Source organism: Giraffa tippelskirchi, chromosome 2 (assembly GCF_054371585.1).
Source record: "Giraffa tippelskirchi isolate mGirTip1 chromosome 2, T2T-mGirTip1v1.2.pri, whole genome shotgun sequence".
NCBI classification, from domain to species: domain Eukaryota; kingdom Metazoa; phylum Chordata; class Mammalia; order Artiodactyla; family Giraffidae; genus Giraffa; species Giraffa tippelskirchi.
The window spans coordinates 188,009,648-188,029,688 of NC_137276.1; the positions used below are offsets into that span (position 1 = coordinate 188,009,648).

General features: G+C 38.0%; 1 protein-coding gene across 8 annotated transcripts in view; it reads left to right on the forward strand.

Annotated features, from left to right (window-relative positions):
* Positions 1–20,041, forward strand: part of ABI3BP (ABI family member 3 binding protein) — a 286,699-nt gene that overhangs the window by 110,650 nt on the left and 156,008 nt on the right. For 5 of the 8 annotated variants that reach the window (XM_081572436.1, XM_081572437.1, XM_081572439.1 and 2 more), the window contains exons 5-6: positions 15,256–15,437; positions 15,965–16,020. In XM_081572436.1, coding sequence (XP_081428562.1) covers positions 15,256–15,437; positions 15,965–16,020 — 238 coding nt within the window. Of the gene's footprint in view, positions 1–15,255; positions 15,442–15,964; positions 16,021–20,041 lie in introns of all 8 variants that reach the window. The other 3 variants (XM_081572441.1, XM_081572442.1, XM_081572443.1) reach the window with 1 other exon arrangement.

Below are 20,041 nucleotides of genomic sequence, written 5' to 3' on the forward strand. Positions count from 1 at the left end.
AAATGAAGCCACCATTGTCTTTGGTAGAACAAAATAAGAAAAACCTAAGTTTATTTTTAAATCACTGCCATTTATCCATCCAACACATAGAGTTGGCATTGTCTATATATTGGGCACTGTACTAAATGCTGAACCATGATTCTAAACTGGGTATAAGGTGATATTTGCTTGTCATAAATATTCACTACAGTAGCTTCAAAATTCAAAACTTTGCATCTGACAATCAAAGTTTTCAAGTTTCAACCAAAAGTAACATTTATTTTGAAGGGTATTTTATTTTGAATACTCAAAGTGACTAAGATTTTTTAAATTTGTTTCATCCCTTCTTTAAAATAAAAAACTTCATTATTAAAATAAAATTTAAATCCAGTAAAATGCACAGATCTCACATGTACAGTTTAGTCAGTTACAGAAAAAGTGTATAACCATGTACTGTACAATACATTAAAAATTTTTCTTTCATCACCCTAGAAAGTACTAGAGAGTTGGTCTGCTCTAAAACTCCATGTAAACAAAATCATAACTACGTTCTCTTTTTGTGTCTATCTTATTTATTCAGCATGTTTTTTGAGATTCATTCATGACATTGTAAGTAACAATAGTTCATTCCTTTTTTATTTCTGAATATTATTCCATTATGTGAGTATTTCAGAATTTTTTTAATCCATTTTTCTTGCTGGTAGACACCTGACTTGTGTCTTGCTTTTGGTTTTTTTGAAGATAAATTTTATAAACATTTTTGTATAAGATTCTTGTAGACATACCTTTTAATTTATCTTAGATAAATACCTCTGGAGAAGGAAACAGCAACCCACTCAAGTATCCTTGCCTCGAGAATCCCATGGACAGAGGAGCCTGGTGGGCTACAACCCATGGGGTTGCAAAGAGTCGGACGTGACTAAGTGACTAATACTACACTACTAACACTAGATAAATACCTAAAAGTAGAATTGCTATGTCACAGGGAAGATGTATATTTTTTTGGCCTGATTTTCCATTTAAATTCCCACAGGAAGTGTATGAGAGTTCTGGTTGCTCCACATCCTCACCAGCATTTCATGTTGTCAACATTTTTAAATTTAGATATCCTACTGTAGTTATATTTCATTGCCATTTTAATATGTGTTTTTCCCTTGTACTAAATATATTGAAAACTTTTTAATATACTTTTTGGCCAAATGCCTATTTTTTTAATGTTACTTTATTTCTTTTTATTTGTCTAAATTGGACAGAAAATAAAGAGCTTTAAAATGTTTAAGTTCTCAAAACTACCATTCATATGACTTTGATTAGGAAATCTAGACTAAGAAAGAAAGAAATTTTCTTTCACATGCCCATAGTTCTGAAGGAAGAAGTTCTTTGAAAAAAGCACGTAGAAGATAATGCCAAAGCTAAAGTTTTTGAAAAATAATTTCGAACTGTTTCGAAGAATCTGAAATATTCCTTATTTTACCCATTGCTAAACCTGAAACTTAACTTTGTTCGGAAATGGACTCCTAAAAGAACTTACTTTCTTGAGGTAACTTCAGTTTCTGATGAGTTGGTACAGGGTGCTAATGCTGAGAAAACAAACATCTGTGGGTCAGCTTCTTTTTTCCTTTTCCTTTTTTTAGTCTCTTATTAAGAAAGAAGGAAAAAAAAGAAGGATTGGGCAAGAAGAAAAGAAGAAGGGAAGAAAGATCTGATACTCTTGTAATAAAACATAGCTGATTTTAATGGTTACTCAACTTGCTTGATAAATCCATGAGGTTCAGTAAATTGCCAATTCCTAGAGCAGGATGTAATATGACTTCCTCCCTTGCCTCAAGCCTCCCTGTCTTCAATTTCACTTGGTTCTCCTGACCCCTCCACAAAACAACTTATCTGATGATTGATTCTAATTGACACATGTTGTCATGGTATGACAGCAAAAGTCGATAATAAATATGGAGAAGATAGAGGAACAGATACCCCATGGAGCTAGAATTTTTATCCAAAGTAGTTGACTTGAAGGCCCCAAGCTATTCAGATCACATGTGCACCTCACCCTCTCATTTCCTCACCCATGCACCCTGGTTCTGGTCTTCTTATCAAACAGGTAGAGTCATGCCCATCAAATCACAATATTTAAAATAAATAATTCTGCCTAGAATGAAGTTTTGTAAAAGATTCAGTAGTGACATGTCAAGATGCTTGCCAACTTTCAAACCTGAGTGGGAGGATCAAAGTATCCTTGACAGAAATAGGGAACGGTTAGGACATGACTAAGAATTAAGAGGAAAGAATTAAATGTAATGACAAAAAGAAGCATTTGGAGTACTTGTGAATTTTATTTACCCATGCCTCCTTTCTCCCTAGTTAGAACAGTTAATAAAGAGTTGACATTTTAAAGTCTTTGTAACTATTTGAGAAAAAATAATAGTCCTTATTTAAAAGCTCTGGAATTACTATACAATTATAAACACCCAAATAAATCCACCAGAACAACTCAGTTAGTGTAATTAGAAGCAGACTTGGAGAAATCCACCCTCATATGATTATGTAGATTTTTTTTTTTTTTTTAGACTTTAGACTAGTCCAGTAGGTTAAAATAAGCAATAATAGTTATAGGGAATGATTCCTTCTTGAAAATTAGATTAAGACGGGTCAAGTTTTCCTTCAAGAGTATATTCTGACAAAGCCATTGGAACTTGAATTCCCTCAGCTTGCTATAGGAACATCAACTGGTGTCATTTTAATCCACTAACTCTAATATTTGGCACCATGTGTAAAGTCTCTTGAGTTTTTAGAAACAATCATTTCACATTGATTTGTGTCACTTCATTTATCCTATGCAAGGGCAAATAATTTATCGGAAATTTTTTTTATTATACTTTGATTTTTGACTTCACATATCAAAGCTCTAGTATAATGAGTTTCCAATGAGAAAATCCCTGTTTTTTGTTTTATTTATTTTAAGCTCGGAAATATTAATGCAATGTCACTTTATTCTTGGTGGTATGTTTCCACTCCTATTCCCATTGGGTCCATTTGGTTCTCCCATATTTTTAGAGCCTTTTCTGAGTTCACATTCATTGGAAAGTAGATATGCTTAATTTATATGTTTTATTCTTAATGGGCTTTGAAAGGAAGAATCCACACATTTGTCCTTAATATATCTGAGGTCAAAAGAAAGCTTTCCAGTTGGCCCAGATGAGAAGTTAAAACCACAATTTATTTCACCATTAATAGCATATTTTTTCCTTCCCATGTTTCCAGCTTGTTAAAGTGTTTGAGATTGCCTTAGTTCTCACTCCTTTGCCAATTTGTTAAAGCTTTATGATTTGTTTAGAAATAATTTTCACATTTTCTAATGCTTTCACATTGTACTTACTTGCTCTTAATATAGAATGAAGGTCCTCCTTGTTGGCTGGTTCAGAGCTGACTCTTGCTTCTTTTTTCTTTATCCCAAGTTGTTAAGTGAATATTTTTGAGGTCTAAGAATTCTCACTTGATTGAGCCCAGTGCCTCATTACCCATTCATCTTGCCATGTAAATTTTAAGCTCAGTGAGGAGTGGGACCATAGGTATCATAACCATCATTGTTTTCCCAGTACCCAAGCCAGCATTGGGTGCATATTAGGCCTTCAGTAAAATATATGCTGAATGAATAAATAGTGAAATGTCAGCATTTTCACTTTTATGCCTTACTGTTACTTCAAAATTAGGACAAAATTGAATTCATACTTTGCTCGTGAAATATCACTTCTCTTGTCTTTTTATTTTCTGAAGTACCATAATTCTTTTACTCTCCCTAATATGAAACTCCATAAATTTAAAAATTCTTCATTTCCTATAGGTATTGGGGCTCTGAGTTACACTTGTTTTGCCTTTGAGAAATACCCACATTAGTATCTTTATCTTCTACTTTTCCATTTCTATTTCCATGTCAACAATTTCAGTCTAGGCACCTTACCGTGAATCCTGGGAATAGCATCTTGGCTACTGACTCTGACTCTCTTCATGTCCCAGTCCATCCTGGTTTCTGCAATACTGAAGAAAATTTAGGCAGTCTGCCATTGGCTCACTTTTTCTTCATCCTAGACTTACCCTTACGTCTCTTCTGTTCTTACCACGGAGCATGTTTCTGCCTTCAGACAGTGCTTATCATTCTGTTCCTTCCATATTCTTTGCTCTTCTGCATTTTCCTCTTCACTGATATTTGTGCCCTGCCTCTTGCTTATAAACATGCTCAAGATTTCCCTACCCCTAAACAACATATTTTCTGTTGACCCTGTTATAGCTTCCAGGCTACTTTTCAGTCTCTCTTCTTAATTCCAGAATTTCTCAGATTAATATGCTCTCATATTCTTGATTCCTTGACCACATTCACAGTCTTTATTCCTTTTCACTGGCTCCCACCCTCTTTCTGTTCCACTGAAACTTCTCTTGGTGATCATCAGTGATTAATTAATTGCTAGATCCCATAGATTCTTTTCTCAGTTCTTATTCTTTTAAATCTCTCTGTGGAAGTTTTGGCCATCCTCCCATTCTTGAACTCTTTCTTCCTTTGAAATTTTATTTAGATTATACTCTTGCTCCCTTTCTCTTCTCTTTTGCTTACTTGTTATCCTGGCTCTCAAATATGGAATAGAGATCTATCCTTGGATATCTCACCTATGTATCCTCCTTATCTCAGCTGTAAGCCATGTCTTTAATTATCATGTCTACATAGAACAGTGATACTCAAACTTTGATATACTTGCAAATCATGTGGTTCAGTTCAGCTCAGTCGCTCAGTCATGTCCAACTCTGTGACCCCATGGACGGCGGCACACCAGGCTTCCTTGTCCCTTCCCTTTCACCAACCCCCAGAGCTTGCTCAAACTCATGTCCATCAAGTCAGTGATGCCATCCAACCTCATCTCATCCTCTGTCGTCACTTTCTCCTCCCACCTTTAATTTTTCCCAGCATCAGGGTCTTTTCCAGTGAGTTGGTTCTTCATATCAGGTGGCCAAAGTATTGGAGTTTCAGCTTCAGCATCAGTCCTTCCAATGAATATTCAGGACTGATTTCCTTTAGGATTGACTGGTTGGATCTCCTTGCAGTCCAAGGGACTCTCAAGAGCCTTCTCCAACACCATAGTTCAAAAACATCAATTCTTCAGCCCTCAGCTTTCTTTATAGTCCAACTCTCACATCCATACAAGACTACTGGAAAAACCATAGCTTTGACTATATGACCTTAGTCGGCAAAGTCATATCTCTTGCTTTTTAATATGCTGTCTAGGTTGGTCATAGCTTTTCTTCCAAGGAGCAAGCATCTTTTAATTTCATGGCTGCAGTCACTATCTGCAGTGATTTTGGAGCCCCCCAAAATAAAGTCTGTCACTGTTTCCATTGTTTCCCCACCTATTTGCCATGAAGTGATGGGACCAGATGCCATGATCTTAGTCTTTTGAATATTGAGTTTTAAGCCAACGTTTTCACTCTCCTCTTTCACTTTCATCAAGAGGCTCTTTAGTTCTTTGCTAAGAGTGGTTTCATCTGCATATCTGAGGTTATTGATATTTCTCCCAGCTATCTTGATTCTAGCTTGTGCTTCATCCAGCCCAGCATTTAGCATGATGTACTCTGCATATAAGTTAAATAAGCAGGGTGACAATATACAGCCTTGACATACTCAATCATGTGGAAGATATTGTTAAAATGCAGATTCTGATTCCATAGACCTGAGGAAGAGCCTGAGATTGTTCATTTTCAAAAGCTCCCAGGACTCTCTGATGTTGCTATTCTACAAGGAATAGTACGAGTGGTGTAAGGATGTAAATGACCTCCAATCTGAACCTCTGATCTTGGCCCAGTTTTAAGGATGTTTTTTCATTGTCCATTGAATATTTTCATTAGGATGACCAGGTAACAGTATTCAGCACCTCAAACTCAAACTAAATTAATGTTGTCTATACTACTAAAAAAAAAATCTCCTCTTCTATCACTTTAACTTCCCTCTTCTTAAGTTCGAAAATTGAGTTTTGAATTTTATTTATACTTTCCTTGGTACCCATATCCTATAAGAAGTCTAATCTCATCAATTATTTTGTAGAAATATAACTTTGATCTGTTTCTTTCCCCTATTATATTTCTTCCATGATTCACTCCTTTGTTATCTCCTCTGCTGCTGCTAAGTCACTCAGTCGTGTCCAATTCTTTGTGACCCCATGGACTGTAGCCCACCAGGCTTCTTTGTCTATGGGATTCTCCTGCATTGGCAGGCAGATTCTTTACCACTAGTGCCACCTAGGAAGCCCAGTTATCTCATCGGGATTATAGCAAGTTGAAATTCCTCCCTCCAATTTTTCTCTAATTCTTCCACTGCTGATAAATCGAGCTTCCTTCATTACTGCTCAACTCTATTTACCTGTCGAAGAATCTCCCCCAGGTTGCCACTACCTGGTTAAAGAAAAAAAATCACAAAATTTCTCTAAGAATCTGTCTCAAGGAATCTGTGAGTCATTCTCCTGACATGAGGCTTAGATTTGATCTTGTCCTTTCCATGAATCTGGGTAGGATGTCATACTTTCAGTTTATAAGTTCAGGCTGCAGAGTGCCATACCCAACCACCCTCAGATGCTCTGCTTTTCATCCTGCCTCCTTTAGTCGTATTCAGATGTACATCTACTGCCCTCCCTATTCTGTGAGCCATATTTGAATTTATGCCTGGTGTCATATTTGTCTCCCATCACACACACAACGTAGAATCACACTTTACAGAGGTAATTCTCAACAAATGTACAAGTGAATAGGCAAGTGGAATGTCCAAAACTAGCTTTAAAAATCATCTAGCTAGTCCCTTCAGTCCCTGAACTTTCTCTGAAATCTGTAAAATGGGAGTAATAATAGTAATATCTCATAGATATGCCAGAATTAAATGCGATGACACATGTAACATATGTGGAGTGGGCCAGGGGAGGCACAGGCTGTGGGCAGGAGTCAGAGATGAAGGTCCTTGTCCACATAGAGGGTGGACTGTCCAGACATCAAGGGCGAGGACCTCAGAGAGATGAGGTTGCAAGCAGACCAAGGTGGGGGGCAGTGGGAGGGACAGGAACACAACTCTTAGAAAGATGCTCTCTGTTGGGCCACACCACAACCTACCCTAGAAGGCATGAATAGAATCAGGTAAAAATTCTTGCATAAGAGTTTGCAAAAAATGAGACTGAATTTGCTGCTAATCTTCTTGTGGTTTTTTTTTTTTTTTAGTTACCTTATATTATGTGATAATTGCCACTTCAGGTAAACTGTTCCATTTTAGATAGCACTAAAATCACTAGAGACGTCTTTCTTTTGTTGAACTTACATCAGGCAGCAGCAAGTGATAAAGAGATTTTGGAAATGGTTTCCAGTTTGAAAATTATTCCAAGAGTCCAGAGATAGTAAGAACCTGTACTAGGCCTGTAAGTGCTATTCAGAAGTAGAGACAAGATAAGTATGAGAGGTATCACTCAGGGAAACATAACTGGACTTGAAAACAGAGTGGACATTGGGAAGAAGGAACGTGAAGACAACAGGAATAGGAGCACATTTGAGAATGATGAGTAGATTTTAAGGAAGTTGTGAAGCTCACAAATGCTTAAATCATTGGATTTGATCATGACGTTTTACTACACTAACAGGTCAGACACAAGATTGCAAAGAGATTTGGGCATTATGAGCAGTAAGAGAACAGAAAAAAATAGATTACTTTGGAGAAATTTGTGTTAAAAGGTAATGACAGGAATAAGAGGTAAATATTAGTTTTAGTCTAGCTTTGATATAATGGAAAATAGTTGAACAACTTTTTGACTCAGAGAAAGTCTCTAAGAATCAGGAGAAAGGTTGCAGAGTGGATGGAATAATAAAACAGAATAAAATTACCAAGACAGTTATTTTTAGAAGGGAGAACCCTAAAATAGGAGAGGGATAAAGAGAGAGTGAAGGAGGAGAGAGAGATTTTGAAAGAAAGAGGGTGAGGGAAGATTTTATATCAGCAGTCACAGCCTAAGACTGGGAGTAAGGATATTGACAATGGGGCATCAGGACGTGTCCTTTGGTGTGAAGAGAAAGAAAAAAAAGATGATGTGTTGAATAGATGTTGTAGGAAATATAGTGATTAATCACATAGAAATAAAAGAATTGCTAAAAAAAAAAAAAAGTATAGAAAGTCCCAAAATGACCAAACATGTGCATCAATCCAGGCTGGTTTGTAAAAGGACTAGACTTACTTTGACATTATTCAATTTCTCCACTTAGTAGAACTCAGTGCCAGTTACATCATAAACTTTATTTATGATATTTCTACCTCTGGCGTTTCTAGCCTGAGTTCTGTCTCTGAATTTCATTAGAATAGAATGTTTTATTTGTAGCTAGAATAAAATCTTAGAAAGGATTCAATGATTGTCTAATCCAACCCCCATTTTTCAAAGTAGAAAATTGATGTGTAAGTGGGCAAAGAGACTCTCCTGAGGGCATGCTACTATTTTGCAGCTGAAAGAGATCCAAGCCAAGCCACTATCTGTCTTCTCCATTTCATTTGGAGGAATTTTGATATTTTTTAAGTTATAACAATGACTATTGTCAGTTTTGGACTCTTGGGGAGATCCAAGCACAGAATATTGCCAGCTGAATCAAACACCACCCTCAACAGTTCCTAGCCACTTAATTGGGATGTGAGATGTCCTTGTTTCTAATGTCCAGTTGCTGGTCAGGCTTTCCAGAGGTCTGCTCTGATGACATTCACTGGCTGCTACCTCTATCTTTAATAGACTTGTTGCCTCTCTAACCACTTGTGCCCAAATTTGATTAACCACAGAAAGAAAGTGCAGTCAACTTTTGATCCTGGATATCCTCAGACAATAATGCGAAGTCTCTGATTATATGGAAGCCTTAAGTAATGCTAAAAGAACTTCTGATTCCTTTTAATTCTCTCCCATTTGGATTCATTTTACCTTCTCTTTGCGTCTCCTTTTGCAAACCCTGCAATAGAAAGATAGTCCAATGTAGTACACATGGTGTTGGTTTATGGGCCAGGAAACAACCCTTTTCCTGGCTCTGCCACTCATTCTCAGGCTTTAGACACTTCCCAGCCTCTCTCTTTCTTCTATAATAATTCTTGATCTGCTAATTTCAGAATTTATTGTACAGAAACACGGAAATAAATTTAAAAATATCTGTAAGCCCTCTGCAAATGTACCATATAGACATTTCTTGAACTTTCCTTCCATTACACTGACTCTATGAGAATGCTGAGATCTGGTAAGTGAAGCCTTATGCAATGATATATTACAAAATACAACAATAGATATAATGGCTTAAATCAGTATTTTTTGGTGATTGAGTCATTGGCCATTTAGAGCAACTATATTCTAATTATAGAATGACCCCATGAGTACCAAAGTATCCATTCTGTTTGTTTTGCTGCATCAATTTATTTCTCTCCCTCAGTTCTTGTCTCATTGTAACGAAGATTTGGAATGACAGACTACAGCTCAAACAGGCAGGATTTCTTAGCTCCTGTCTCATCGAAGCAGGGATTCGAAACAATAGACTGGTTACAGCTCAAGCAGACAGATATTTCATTAAATAGACAGCAGACAGTACATTCCCAAGACATGAGAGTGAGTTGACCCTGAAGGAGTGGCCATGATCCCACTTGGCTTCCCTTTTTTACTCCCTCTCTTCTCCACTTGGTTCTGCTCTGTGCAAAATGCAAATGGGCATACACTCAAGGCCAATCAGGGAAGGGGGCATGTCTGGGCACATGCAAAATGGGGCTGTCACATATTCATCTACAGGAGAGTTTTGATTGGCAGTTGCAAGTTACATAACAGCAGGCTCTATTGCGCATGTCTTTCCCATAATTCTTGCCACCTCTTCTTAATACCTTCTGCGGCTGTTAGGTCCATACCATTTCTGTCCTTTATCGAGCCCATCTTTGCAGGAAATGTTCCCTTGGTATCTCTAATTTTCTTGAAGAGATCTCTAGTTTTTCCCAATCTGTTGTTTTCCTCTATTGCTTTGCATTGATCGCTGAGGAAAGCTTTCTTATCTCTGCTTGCTATTCTTTGGAACTCTGCATTCAAATGGGAATATCTTTCCTTTTCTCCTTTGCTTTGCACTTCTCTTCTCTTCCCAGCTATTCGGAAGGCCTCCTCAGTCAGCCGTTTTGCTTTTTTACATTTCTTTTCCATGGGGATTGTCTTGATCCCTGTCTCCTGTACAATGTCACAAACCTCTGTCCATAGTTCATCAGGCACTCTGTCTATCAGATCTAGTCCCTTAAATCTATCTGTCACTTCCACTGTATAATCATAAGGGATTTGATTTAGGTCATACCTGAATGGTCTAGTGGTTTTCCCTACTTTCTTCAATTTAAGTCTGAATTTGGCAATAAGGAGTTCATGATCTGAGCCACAGTCTGCTCCCAGTCTTGTTTTTGCTGACTGTATAGAGCTTCTCCATCTTTGGCTGCAAAGAATATAATCAATCTGATTTCTGTGTTGACTATCTGGTGATGTCCATGTGTAGAGTCTTCTCTTGTGTTGTTGGAAGAGGGTGTTTGTTATGACCAGTGCGTTCTCTTGGCAAAACTCTATTAGCCTTTGCCCTGCTTCATTCTGTACTCCAAGGCCAAATTTGCCTGTTATGCCAGGTGTTTCCTGACTTCCTACTTTTGCATTCCAGTCTCCTATAATGAAAAGGACATCTTTTTTGGGTGTTAGTTCTAAAAGTTCTTGTAGGTCTTCATAGAACCGTTCAAGTTCGGCTTCTTCAGCGTTACTGGTCAGGGCATAGACTTGGATTACCGTGATATTGAATGGTTTGCCTTGGAAAAGAACAGAGATCATTCTGTCGTTTTTGAGACTGCATCCAAGTCCTGCATTTCAGACTCTTTTGTTGACCATGATGGCAACTCCATTTCTTCTAAGGGATTCCTGCCCACAGTAGTAGATATAATGGTCATCTGAGTTAAATTCACCCGTTCCAGTCCATCTTAGTTTGCTGATTCCTAGAATGTCGACGTTCACTCTTGCCATCTCCTGTTTGACCACTTCCAATTTGCCTTGATTCATGGACCTAACATTCCAGGTTCCTATGCAATATTGCTCTTTACAGCATCGGACTTTGCTTCTATCACCAGTCACATCCACAGCTGGGTATAGTTTTTGCTTTGGCTCCATCCCATCATTCTTTCTGGAGTTATTTCTCCACTGATCTCCAGTAGCACATTGGGCACCTACCGACCTGGGGAGTTCATCTTTCAGTATCCTATCTTTTTGCCTTTTTATACTGTTCATGGGGTTCTCAAGGCAAAAATACTGAAGTGGTTTGCCATGCCCTTCTCCAGTGGACCACATTCTGTTAGACCTCTCCACCATGACCCATCCGTCTTGGGTGGCCCCACACGGCATGGCTGAGTTTCACTGAGATAGACAAAGCTGTGGTCCATGTGATCAGATTAGCTAGTTTTCTGTAGTTATAGTTTCAGTGTGTCTGCAAGGAGATCCAACCAGTCCATCCTAAGGGAGATCAGTCCTGGGTGTTCATTGGAAGGACTGATGTTGAAGCTGAAACTCCAATACTTTGGCCACCTCATGCAAAGTGTTGACTCACTGGAAAAGACTCTAATGCTGGGAAGGATTGGGGGCAGGAGGAGAAGGGGATGACAGAGGATGAGATGGTTGGATGGCATCACTAACTCGATGGACATGGGTTTGAGTAAACTCTGAGAGTAGGTGATGGACAGGGAGGCCTGGCGTGCTGTGATGCATGGGGTCACAAAGAGTCGGACATGACTGAACGACTGAACTGAACTGAACTGAACTTCCCATAATTCAATCTGTTATCATCAGATGTCTGTATGTATAGAATATTTATGAACCCCTGATGGGCTCCTGGCTGCCTAAGGTTACTTCAGGACACAGCTGTGCATCAAGGGGGCATGTGCCAGAGTTGGAGAAGCCCCTGTGGTTAATTTGTATCCACTGTGTGCTGTAGGGTGCATCTGCAGGAATTGGAAAAGTCTCTGTGGTTATTTTTGTAGCATATCTCTGAGCTCTCCCGGGTGTGTCTGGGGTGGGGTTTAGAGATCAGCTTGCATCCTTTTTTGCCAGGACACAGCTGGTTGTTCATGCCTAACTTCCTGCCTAACAGTTCCATGACATATATGGAGTACCTACTCTGTGCTAGGTTGTGCAGTATTTTTATCATAAGGCCTATATTTTGCTTTAAAATCAAGAAAATATGCTTCACCACTGTATAGCTAAGTACCCTTGTTTATGATCTTTTAAAATTTAGAACTTGCCTATATTATACAGTTACCAATTAAGCCAGTATTGGTGAGGGAACCTAACTGAAGCCAAGAAGAAGGCCTAGCTGCCTGCACTTTTATTTTTTCTGCCAAACTTGGTACAAGAGAGGTTATTTAGAATGCTTTGTGATCAAAATAGAAAAAAAAAATGTACAGGCTAGGTTTTTTTTTTTTAACATAATCTTAGAATATTTCTGTCTGATTTTATTCCTAGGAAGAGGATATAAAATCAAATTTACTGGGAACCCTGGAATCCCCAGATTACCTTTGGTAATTCTGTAAGCATTGCCCTCCACCTCCACCAGATCATGCAAGCAGCTGAGAAATGTGTCCAAACTAGAGATGCAAAGCTGTGGAGGCCCATCTGCTCTAATTTTAGTTTTCTCTGCACTTCTCTGAAGTCCTGTAATAGCAGGGGGAAAAAAAGCAACAGAATTTCCATATGACATACTTGTCAACAAATATGTTTCATAAATTGCTGTTGATGGTTCAACTCACAGGACGCAGAGGACTAGTATTCTATAGCATTTGTTCCCAGTAGCAGTTAGTGTTTTGGCTGGAACTGCCTCCTCCACTTGTTCTGTCTTCTTGACTTTGGAATGGGGTATGGAGTCCAGAGAGCTGCTTTTACTAGGGAGAAGCAAGCTAGTGAATGATTTCAAGCATCTCAGTAGTTTTTAACTAATAGGAAAGCAAACTGAATGTACAGATACACCCCCTCTGCGTACTTACAAAACTATACCCCCCTTGCTGACATCATGGGTGTGCAACCCATACAGTTACAGAGGTTCCCCACTTAGAAGGACCCATACTTGGTTTAATGCTCTGTTGTCACTGTCTTAAAACTCTTAATAATTCTTGAATAAGGGGCCCCATGTTTTCATTTTGCAATGAGCTCCACAAATTATGTAGATAGTCCTGGCCCTTATTTCTAGATATTCTGGGTAATTTTTTTTTTCATATTAAGAACTTGTGTCTGGTGCTTAGAGGGGATACAATAAACAATTTTAGCCTGGGTAAATAAGGGACTTTAGGGCTTTAAATAAAAGCAATTGACGTAAATCTTAGTCCATTTAATTTTGTGGGATGAGGAGTAGGGGAAAGATACTAAATTTTTGAGAGAGAATTGAAAACATGCATCATTTTGTATTTTCTTTTTCATAATCTGCTCATAAAACCTATTGGTATTGATACATGTAGCCCTTCTCATTGCTGTGTCCAAGAGCAATATACCCCCTGTCCTGATCTGTCCAGCCTCCCCACTTAGGGAGGCTGTTCAGATCAGAGCCAGAGGAGCTTTTCCTTCTTTTCTGTTTTTGCCACTGCTGCTGGTAAACATCACTGGCTAGATGACACTGGGCTGGCAAATAGATGGGGAAACAGTGGAAACAGTGGCTGACTTTATTTTTCTGGGCTCCAAAATCACTTCAGATGGTGATTGCAGCCATGAAATTAAAAGATGCTTACTCTTTGGAAGGAAAGTTATGACCAACCTAGACAGCATATTAAAAAGCAGAGACATTACTTTGCCAACAAAGGTCCGTCTAGTCATGGCTATGGTTTTTCCAGTGGTAGTGTATGGGTGTGAGAGTTGGACTGTAGAGAAAGCTGAGCACCAAAGAATTGATGCTTTTGAACTGTGGTGTTGGAGAAGACTCTTGAGAGTCCCTTGGACTGCAAGGAGATCCAACCAGTCCATCCTAAAGGAGATCAGTCCTGGGTGTTCATTGGAAGGACTGATGTTGAAGCTAAAACTCTAATATTTTGGCCACCTGATGCAAAGAGCTGACTCATTTGAAAAGACCCTGATGCTGGGAAAGATTGAGGGCAGGAGGAGAAGGGGACAACAGAGGATGAGATGGCTGGATGGCATCACCGACTCGATGGACATGGGTTTGGGTAAACTCCGGGAGTTGGTGATGGACAGGAAGGCCTGGCGTGCTGCGATTCATGGGGTCACAAAGAGTTGGACATGACTGAGCGACTGAACTGAACTGAATTGAACTGAAGTGATCTTTCTGAAACATTGTTTTCACATGGGATTAATGATTCCTACCACTTAAGATGTTTTTGTGACAACTAAATGTATCGCCTGTTGCGTCATTAAATGAGATAATATATGCAAAGCCTACTATGTGATAAAGATGCGAAAAAAAAAAAAAAACCAGTGGTGAGGATTATCATCACTTTGCCGTACATGTTTCTGAATATTATGAAGCCCAAAGCAAATATGTAACAGTGATCTTGAATTTGCATAGTTTGGTCTTTCTCACTATGTTCTTTGCTTGACTGTTGGTGTTGATTTTTTTTTTTTTTAATAATGAGAAAATTTTACCCCTGAAATGCAGTCCTGGATGCATTAGAGTCTGAGGTTCCTCTTTTACAAAACTGAACTCAATTACCTTTAACATACCTCCATGGGATTAAAAGGCTAAACCCATCCAGTTATAAAGCCATAATATTAAATATTTATAAAAATATGTCTGTATTCTTTTCTATTCATTTAGAAAAAGATGAATGCTTAGTGTTCTCAAACTTTCACTTTGCAAAGTAGCAAATAATAGAACTGTGTGTGCTATGTGCTAAGTTGCTTCAGTCTTCTCCGACTCTGTGACCCTATGGACTGGAGCCTGTCAGGCTCCTCTGTCCATTTGATTCTTCAGGCAAGAATACTGGAGTGGGTTGCCATTTCCTTCTCCAAATAGAACTGAGAGAGCTGGAATTCTGTCAGACCATGATTATGCTCCTTCCTAGTCCCTGAACTCACTATTAGAAACTAAAAGCTCAAGCATACATTGAGCAATTCTTCTCATGCTCTTTGCAAATTAAAAATCTTAACAGGAGCCAGTATTAAATTTTAAGAGTCCATGGGGGTCTGTGATATATTAAGAAACTTGAAATACATTCTGAATCTCCCTGTGGTTTTACAGCATATTTTGGTTATTTGACAGATACTACACAATTCGCTATAGAGAAAAGGATAAGGAAAAGAAATGGATTTTTCAACTCTGTCCAGCCACTGAAACAATTGTGGAAAATCTAAAGCCTGACACGGTTTATGAATTCGGAGTGAAAGACAATGTAGAAGGTGGAATTTGGAGTAAGATTTTTAATCACAAGACTATTGTTGGAAGTAAGTACTGCAACTTTTGAGCAAGCTTTCTGTACTATTTTTTCCTAATTATAAATTTTTATCTTATTAGTTGTGCAATATGAGCTAATTCTCATTTTCTGTATTAATGAAAATATAAAAGTAAACAAGTTGAGCATTAATAACTCAGTATCTACTCTAGTAGTGAGTGTTTCTTTGAAAAATGTTTAACATTTGACAGTAATAAATCATTCAAAATTTATTTGGCCATTGGTCTTGTTTTAAATCAATCTCTGAACAGTAACTGAGCCAAAAAACAATACCGTGTATGAATATTCAGTGAAACAGCTGGGCCAGTGGAAATGAACATGCAAAGACTTTATGGGGCCTGAGGCTTGTTTCCTATCAACCTTTGTTTCAAACATCATTAGGATCAGTGTTGAAATGATAAATAAAATAATATGCCCATGTTACAGCAGTAGTTGTAGTTGTCTTCATAATGACTAGTAAGAATTGATTTAGGATAAAGAAGAATGAAATGAATGTCATTTTCTTTTTGTTTTTGTCAGGTAAAAGCAAAGTAAATGGGAAAATCCAAAGTACCTATGACCAAGTCCACTCTGTGGTATGTACCACGTTATTTTCAAGCACGGTCTGTTAAAAATGTCTGTATTATACTTTTGGAGAAGGAAATGGCAACCCACTCCAGTGTTCTTGCCTGGAGAATCCCAGGGATGGGGGAGCCTGGTGGGCTGCCATCTATGGGTTGCACAGAGTCGGACACGACTGAAGCAACTTAGCAGCAGTATTATACTTTTATTTAAATAAGGAATTGGTCCTTTTATGAAATACTGAAACTGGATTACCTGCCTAGCTATCGAGTATTGGTATGTGACATTTTAGGAATTAGTTTCTTTCTCAGAAAATGGAGGTAGAAGTGTGAGACCAAATTATCTCTAATTTGTTTCAGTTCAGTCGCTCAGTCATGTCCGACTCTTTGCAACCCCATGAATCGTAGCATGCCAGGCCTCCCTGTCCCAAAGCTCTAAAATTCTGATATTCAACATAGTTAACCTAGTATTTCAGTATTCCATTTATTTTGAGGTTATTCTTATTATCTTCTGTCCCGTGGGTTGTTTTCCACCATAAAATGTTTCAAGAGTGAATTAGTAGATGCTCTCCTTACCCTGCCATTGTTCAAATCGTCTATTTTCTAACATTTCCTACTTAAAAGAGCCAACCCTTTTCAAAATGAAGAAGCAACTGGTTTGGTCTGTAACCAGACCAAACCCATGCCCAGCCTCTGTTCAGCGCAGTCAGTGTCTGTATATTTCATGTGCCTGCCATTTTCCCGTCTAGAATCCTGTTCGCATTTCTGATTTCTTCCTTAAAGTAGACATGTAGATACTTAGACCAGGAATTAGTAGTTTAGATTTTTAACAATTTTTAACCTTTCTAATATGTCTGGTCAATTTTTTTTTTTTTTTACCAATTTGCAGTCTTGCTGACAATGGATCAGAGCTATCTTGATGTAGTACCCTGATTCTCAACATTATGTATTTCCATCACTAAATTTTTGGCTAGTGTAATAAGGTAAAATGGTTTGTAAATTTCTATTTCTGATTGCTGATGAAGCAGCACTTAGTTCACTTATTTATTAGTCATTTGTATTTTCCATTTAATGATCTTTAGTTTCAGTTCTTTGTTTATTGGGCATCTTGTGGGTTTTTTATTGAATCGTTTAAAGACACTAAAGAACAAAGACTTTGTGATATCATCTAGAAACATTATTGTCACATTTGTTATCAATTTTGTTTTGGGAATTTGTGAAATAGGCAAGTCTTAATTTGCTGAATGAAGTTATTTGTCTTTCCATTGTCATATCTTCAATTGCCTGATATTTTAGTAAGTTCTTCCTTATCCAGAGATCAGATAAATCTCTTTTTTTTTTTTTTTTTAGTTTTAGTGGTTTGATTTTGTAATAATTTAAACTATGTGGGTTTTATCTTGCTGTCTTACATGCAGTAAGGTCCTGCATTGTTGAGGTTATGTACTTTTCCCAAATACTTAACTAATCAGCTTAGTACCAAGTATTGAATTCTGCCATTCAAGGGACCATTGCTAACGTTCCTTCCCTGGTGGCTCAATGGTAAAAAATCCACCTGCAATGCAGGAGACCCAGGTTCAATCCCTGGCTTGGGAAGATCCCCTGGAGAAGGGAATGGCAAACCACTCCAGTATTCTCGCCTGGGAAATCCCATGGACAGAGGAGCCTGGTGGGCTACAGTCCATGGGGTCAGAAAGAGTTGGATAAGACTGAGCGACTAACTCTTTCACTTCACTTCAAGGTCCCTTTGGCTTTCAAATCCAGTCACAAGGAATAGAGCCGCTCTTCCATTTCTCTTCTAGAACAATCCTCACTGTTGTGAATGGTTTCCTAGGAAGCACATCTTATCTCCCACCCTCTTGGCTGTCGTGCTTTAGCTTACATGTGACTCAGTGTTGTTTCTTTCATTCCTTCTTCAAAGCAATCATATCCCAATAATTTGTGTTTCTTTTGGCAAAATATTTCATTTAGGGTTAGTTACTCAGCAGGATTGGGAAAGATGATTGACATTTTATTCCCAAGAAATTTTATATCTTTTCCACATCATAAATAGCCATGACAAGAAGGTCCAGGAAGAAATTTCCTGCATCTATGACACAGAGCCAGATATTTGATCACTTCAAGCTGTGAGGCGGAGTACCCCCAACTCTAGCCAGCTCTAATGAGCTGTGGTTTGAAACTCTTGGGTATTTCCAAAGGAAAACCCAAACTAATTAAAAAGATATTTTAAGGATTCTCTGTGAGGCTTTCTTCATTGTTACAGTCTGGATAGCAGAAAAAATGTTTCACAAACTTCCCTCTGTGCCTTTGGGTAGCTCTGGAACATGGGAAAGTTGTAAAAGAACCACTTGGGATAGCCTTTGACCATCTCTTGTGACCACTTAGAATTGATTCTGAAAGTTGATTTGATACTTTATAGAGGTATATATTTTGGGGCTCCCCAGGTGGCACTAGTGGTGAAGAACCTGCCTGCCAGTGCAGAAGACGTAAGAGAGGAGGGTTCAGTCCTGGGTCGGGAAGATCCTCTGCAGGAGGGCATGACAAACCACTCCATATTCTTGCCTGGAGAATCCCATGGACAGAGCAGCCTGGAGGGGTGTAGTCCATAGGGTAGGAGAAAGTAGGCAGTATTTCAAGAGATATGAAATTGATCCCAGAGTTTTAAGACATGTTGAAAAATGTTTTTCTTCATATATGCATGCTTACACCTGAAACTTAAGCACAGCAAAAACTTCTTCACACCTTCTAAAAAGAGATTGGTAATAGAAAAAACAATTTGAACTTGAGGCTATCTGTTTTAACAGATAAGTAATATTCAGATTAAAATTTGAATATTAAATGCAGCCCCATCTTAACTTCTGCCCTTCCAGCTGTGCCCTGTGGCTTGTAGGCTCTTAGATCTCCAACCAGAGATTGAACCTGGGGCCATGCAGCGGAAGCACCATGCCCTAACTACTGTACCACCAGGGAACTCCCAAATACAGCCCCACCTTAAACATCTTGTTACATTATATACTGTAACTCATGTATCTAAGCATGTGTTCTGCAAGCAACTCTCAGTACATTTGTGCCAGAGGACACTTCGTAGGGGTCTCTTCTAATTGGTTAGTGCTTTTGTTATACTGCTTGTTAAATACTTTCAGTATCACCCCTGCCTCCATCTCTAGAAAAATGAGAGGAAAGATGTGTGCATAAACAAAGCCCTGATTCTTCCTATGTAAGTTGTATTACTTGAGATCTATGTACAAAAAACAGATGATAATTGGGCTATTTTCTTCATATTGGGAAGCAAGAACCCTGTTTTTATCAAGGTTAAATCTAATGTCTACTATCTGTCTTTTTTTAAAAAATTTTATTGGATTATTGTTGGTTTACAATGCTGTGCTATTAATAGTTTCAGGTGTACAGCAAAGTGATTCAGTTATACATATATACTCATTCATTCTTTTTCAGATTCTTTTCTCATGTAAGTTATTACAGAATATTGAATAGAGTTCCCCGTGCTATACAGTAGGACCTTGGTTATCTATATTATATACAATAGTTTGTGTGTGTTAATCCCAAGCTCCTGATTTACCCCTCCCCCTTGTGTTTCCTCTTTGGTAACTATAAGATTTTTTTTTCCATATCTGTAAGACTGTTTTGTAAATAAGTTCATTAAGCTTTATTATATAAAAAATATAAAGGAATGATGGCTAACTTTAATATATTATTAAATAAGTTTTAAAAAACTTAGTCATCTGACTAGTTCACTAACCAAACAATAAATTTCTGAAGTATATAGCATTTATTAACAGATGTTTTAAAGTTTAAGTTTAATTACTGAATTAATCCAAATCTCCTGAGAATCAAAATTCCCCTAAAATAGACATCTATTTTCACCCTTCCATTTTTTCCATTAGAGGTCCACCTGTCTTTTAAAAAGGCCATGTCTATCATTGGCAAAAAGAGAGGTAGTATCAATTTTTAAACTGTAACAGTTAGCAGATGAGTTAATAAGGAGAAATACAGTCTGATCTCTCCCCTACACATCCGAAGA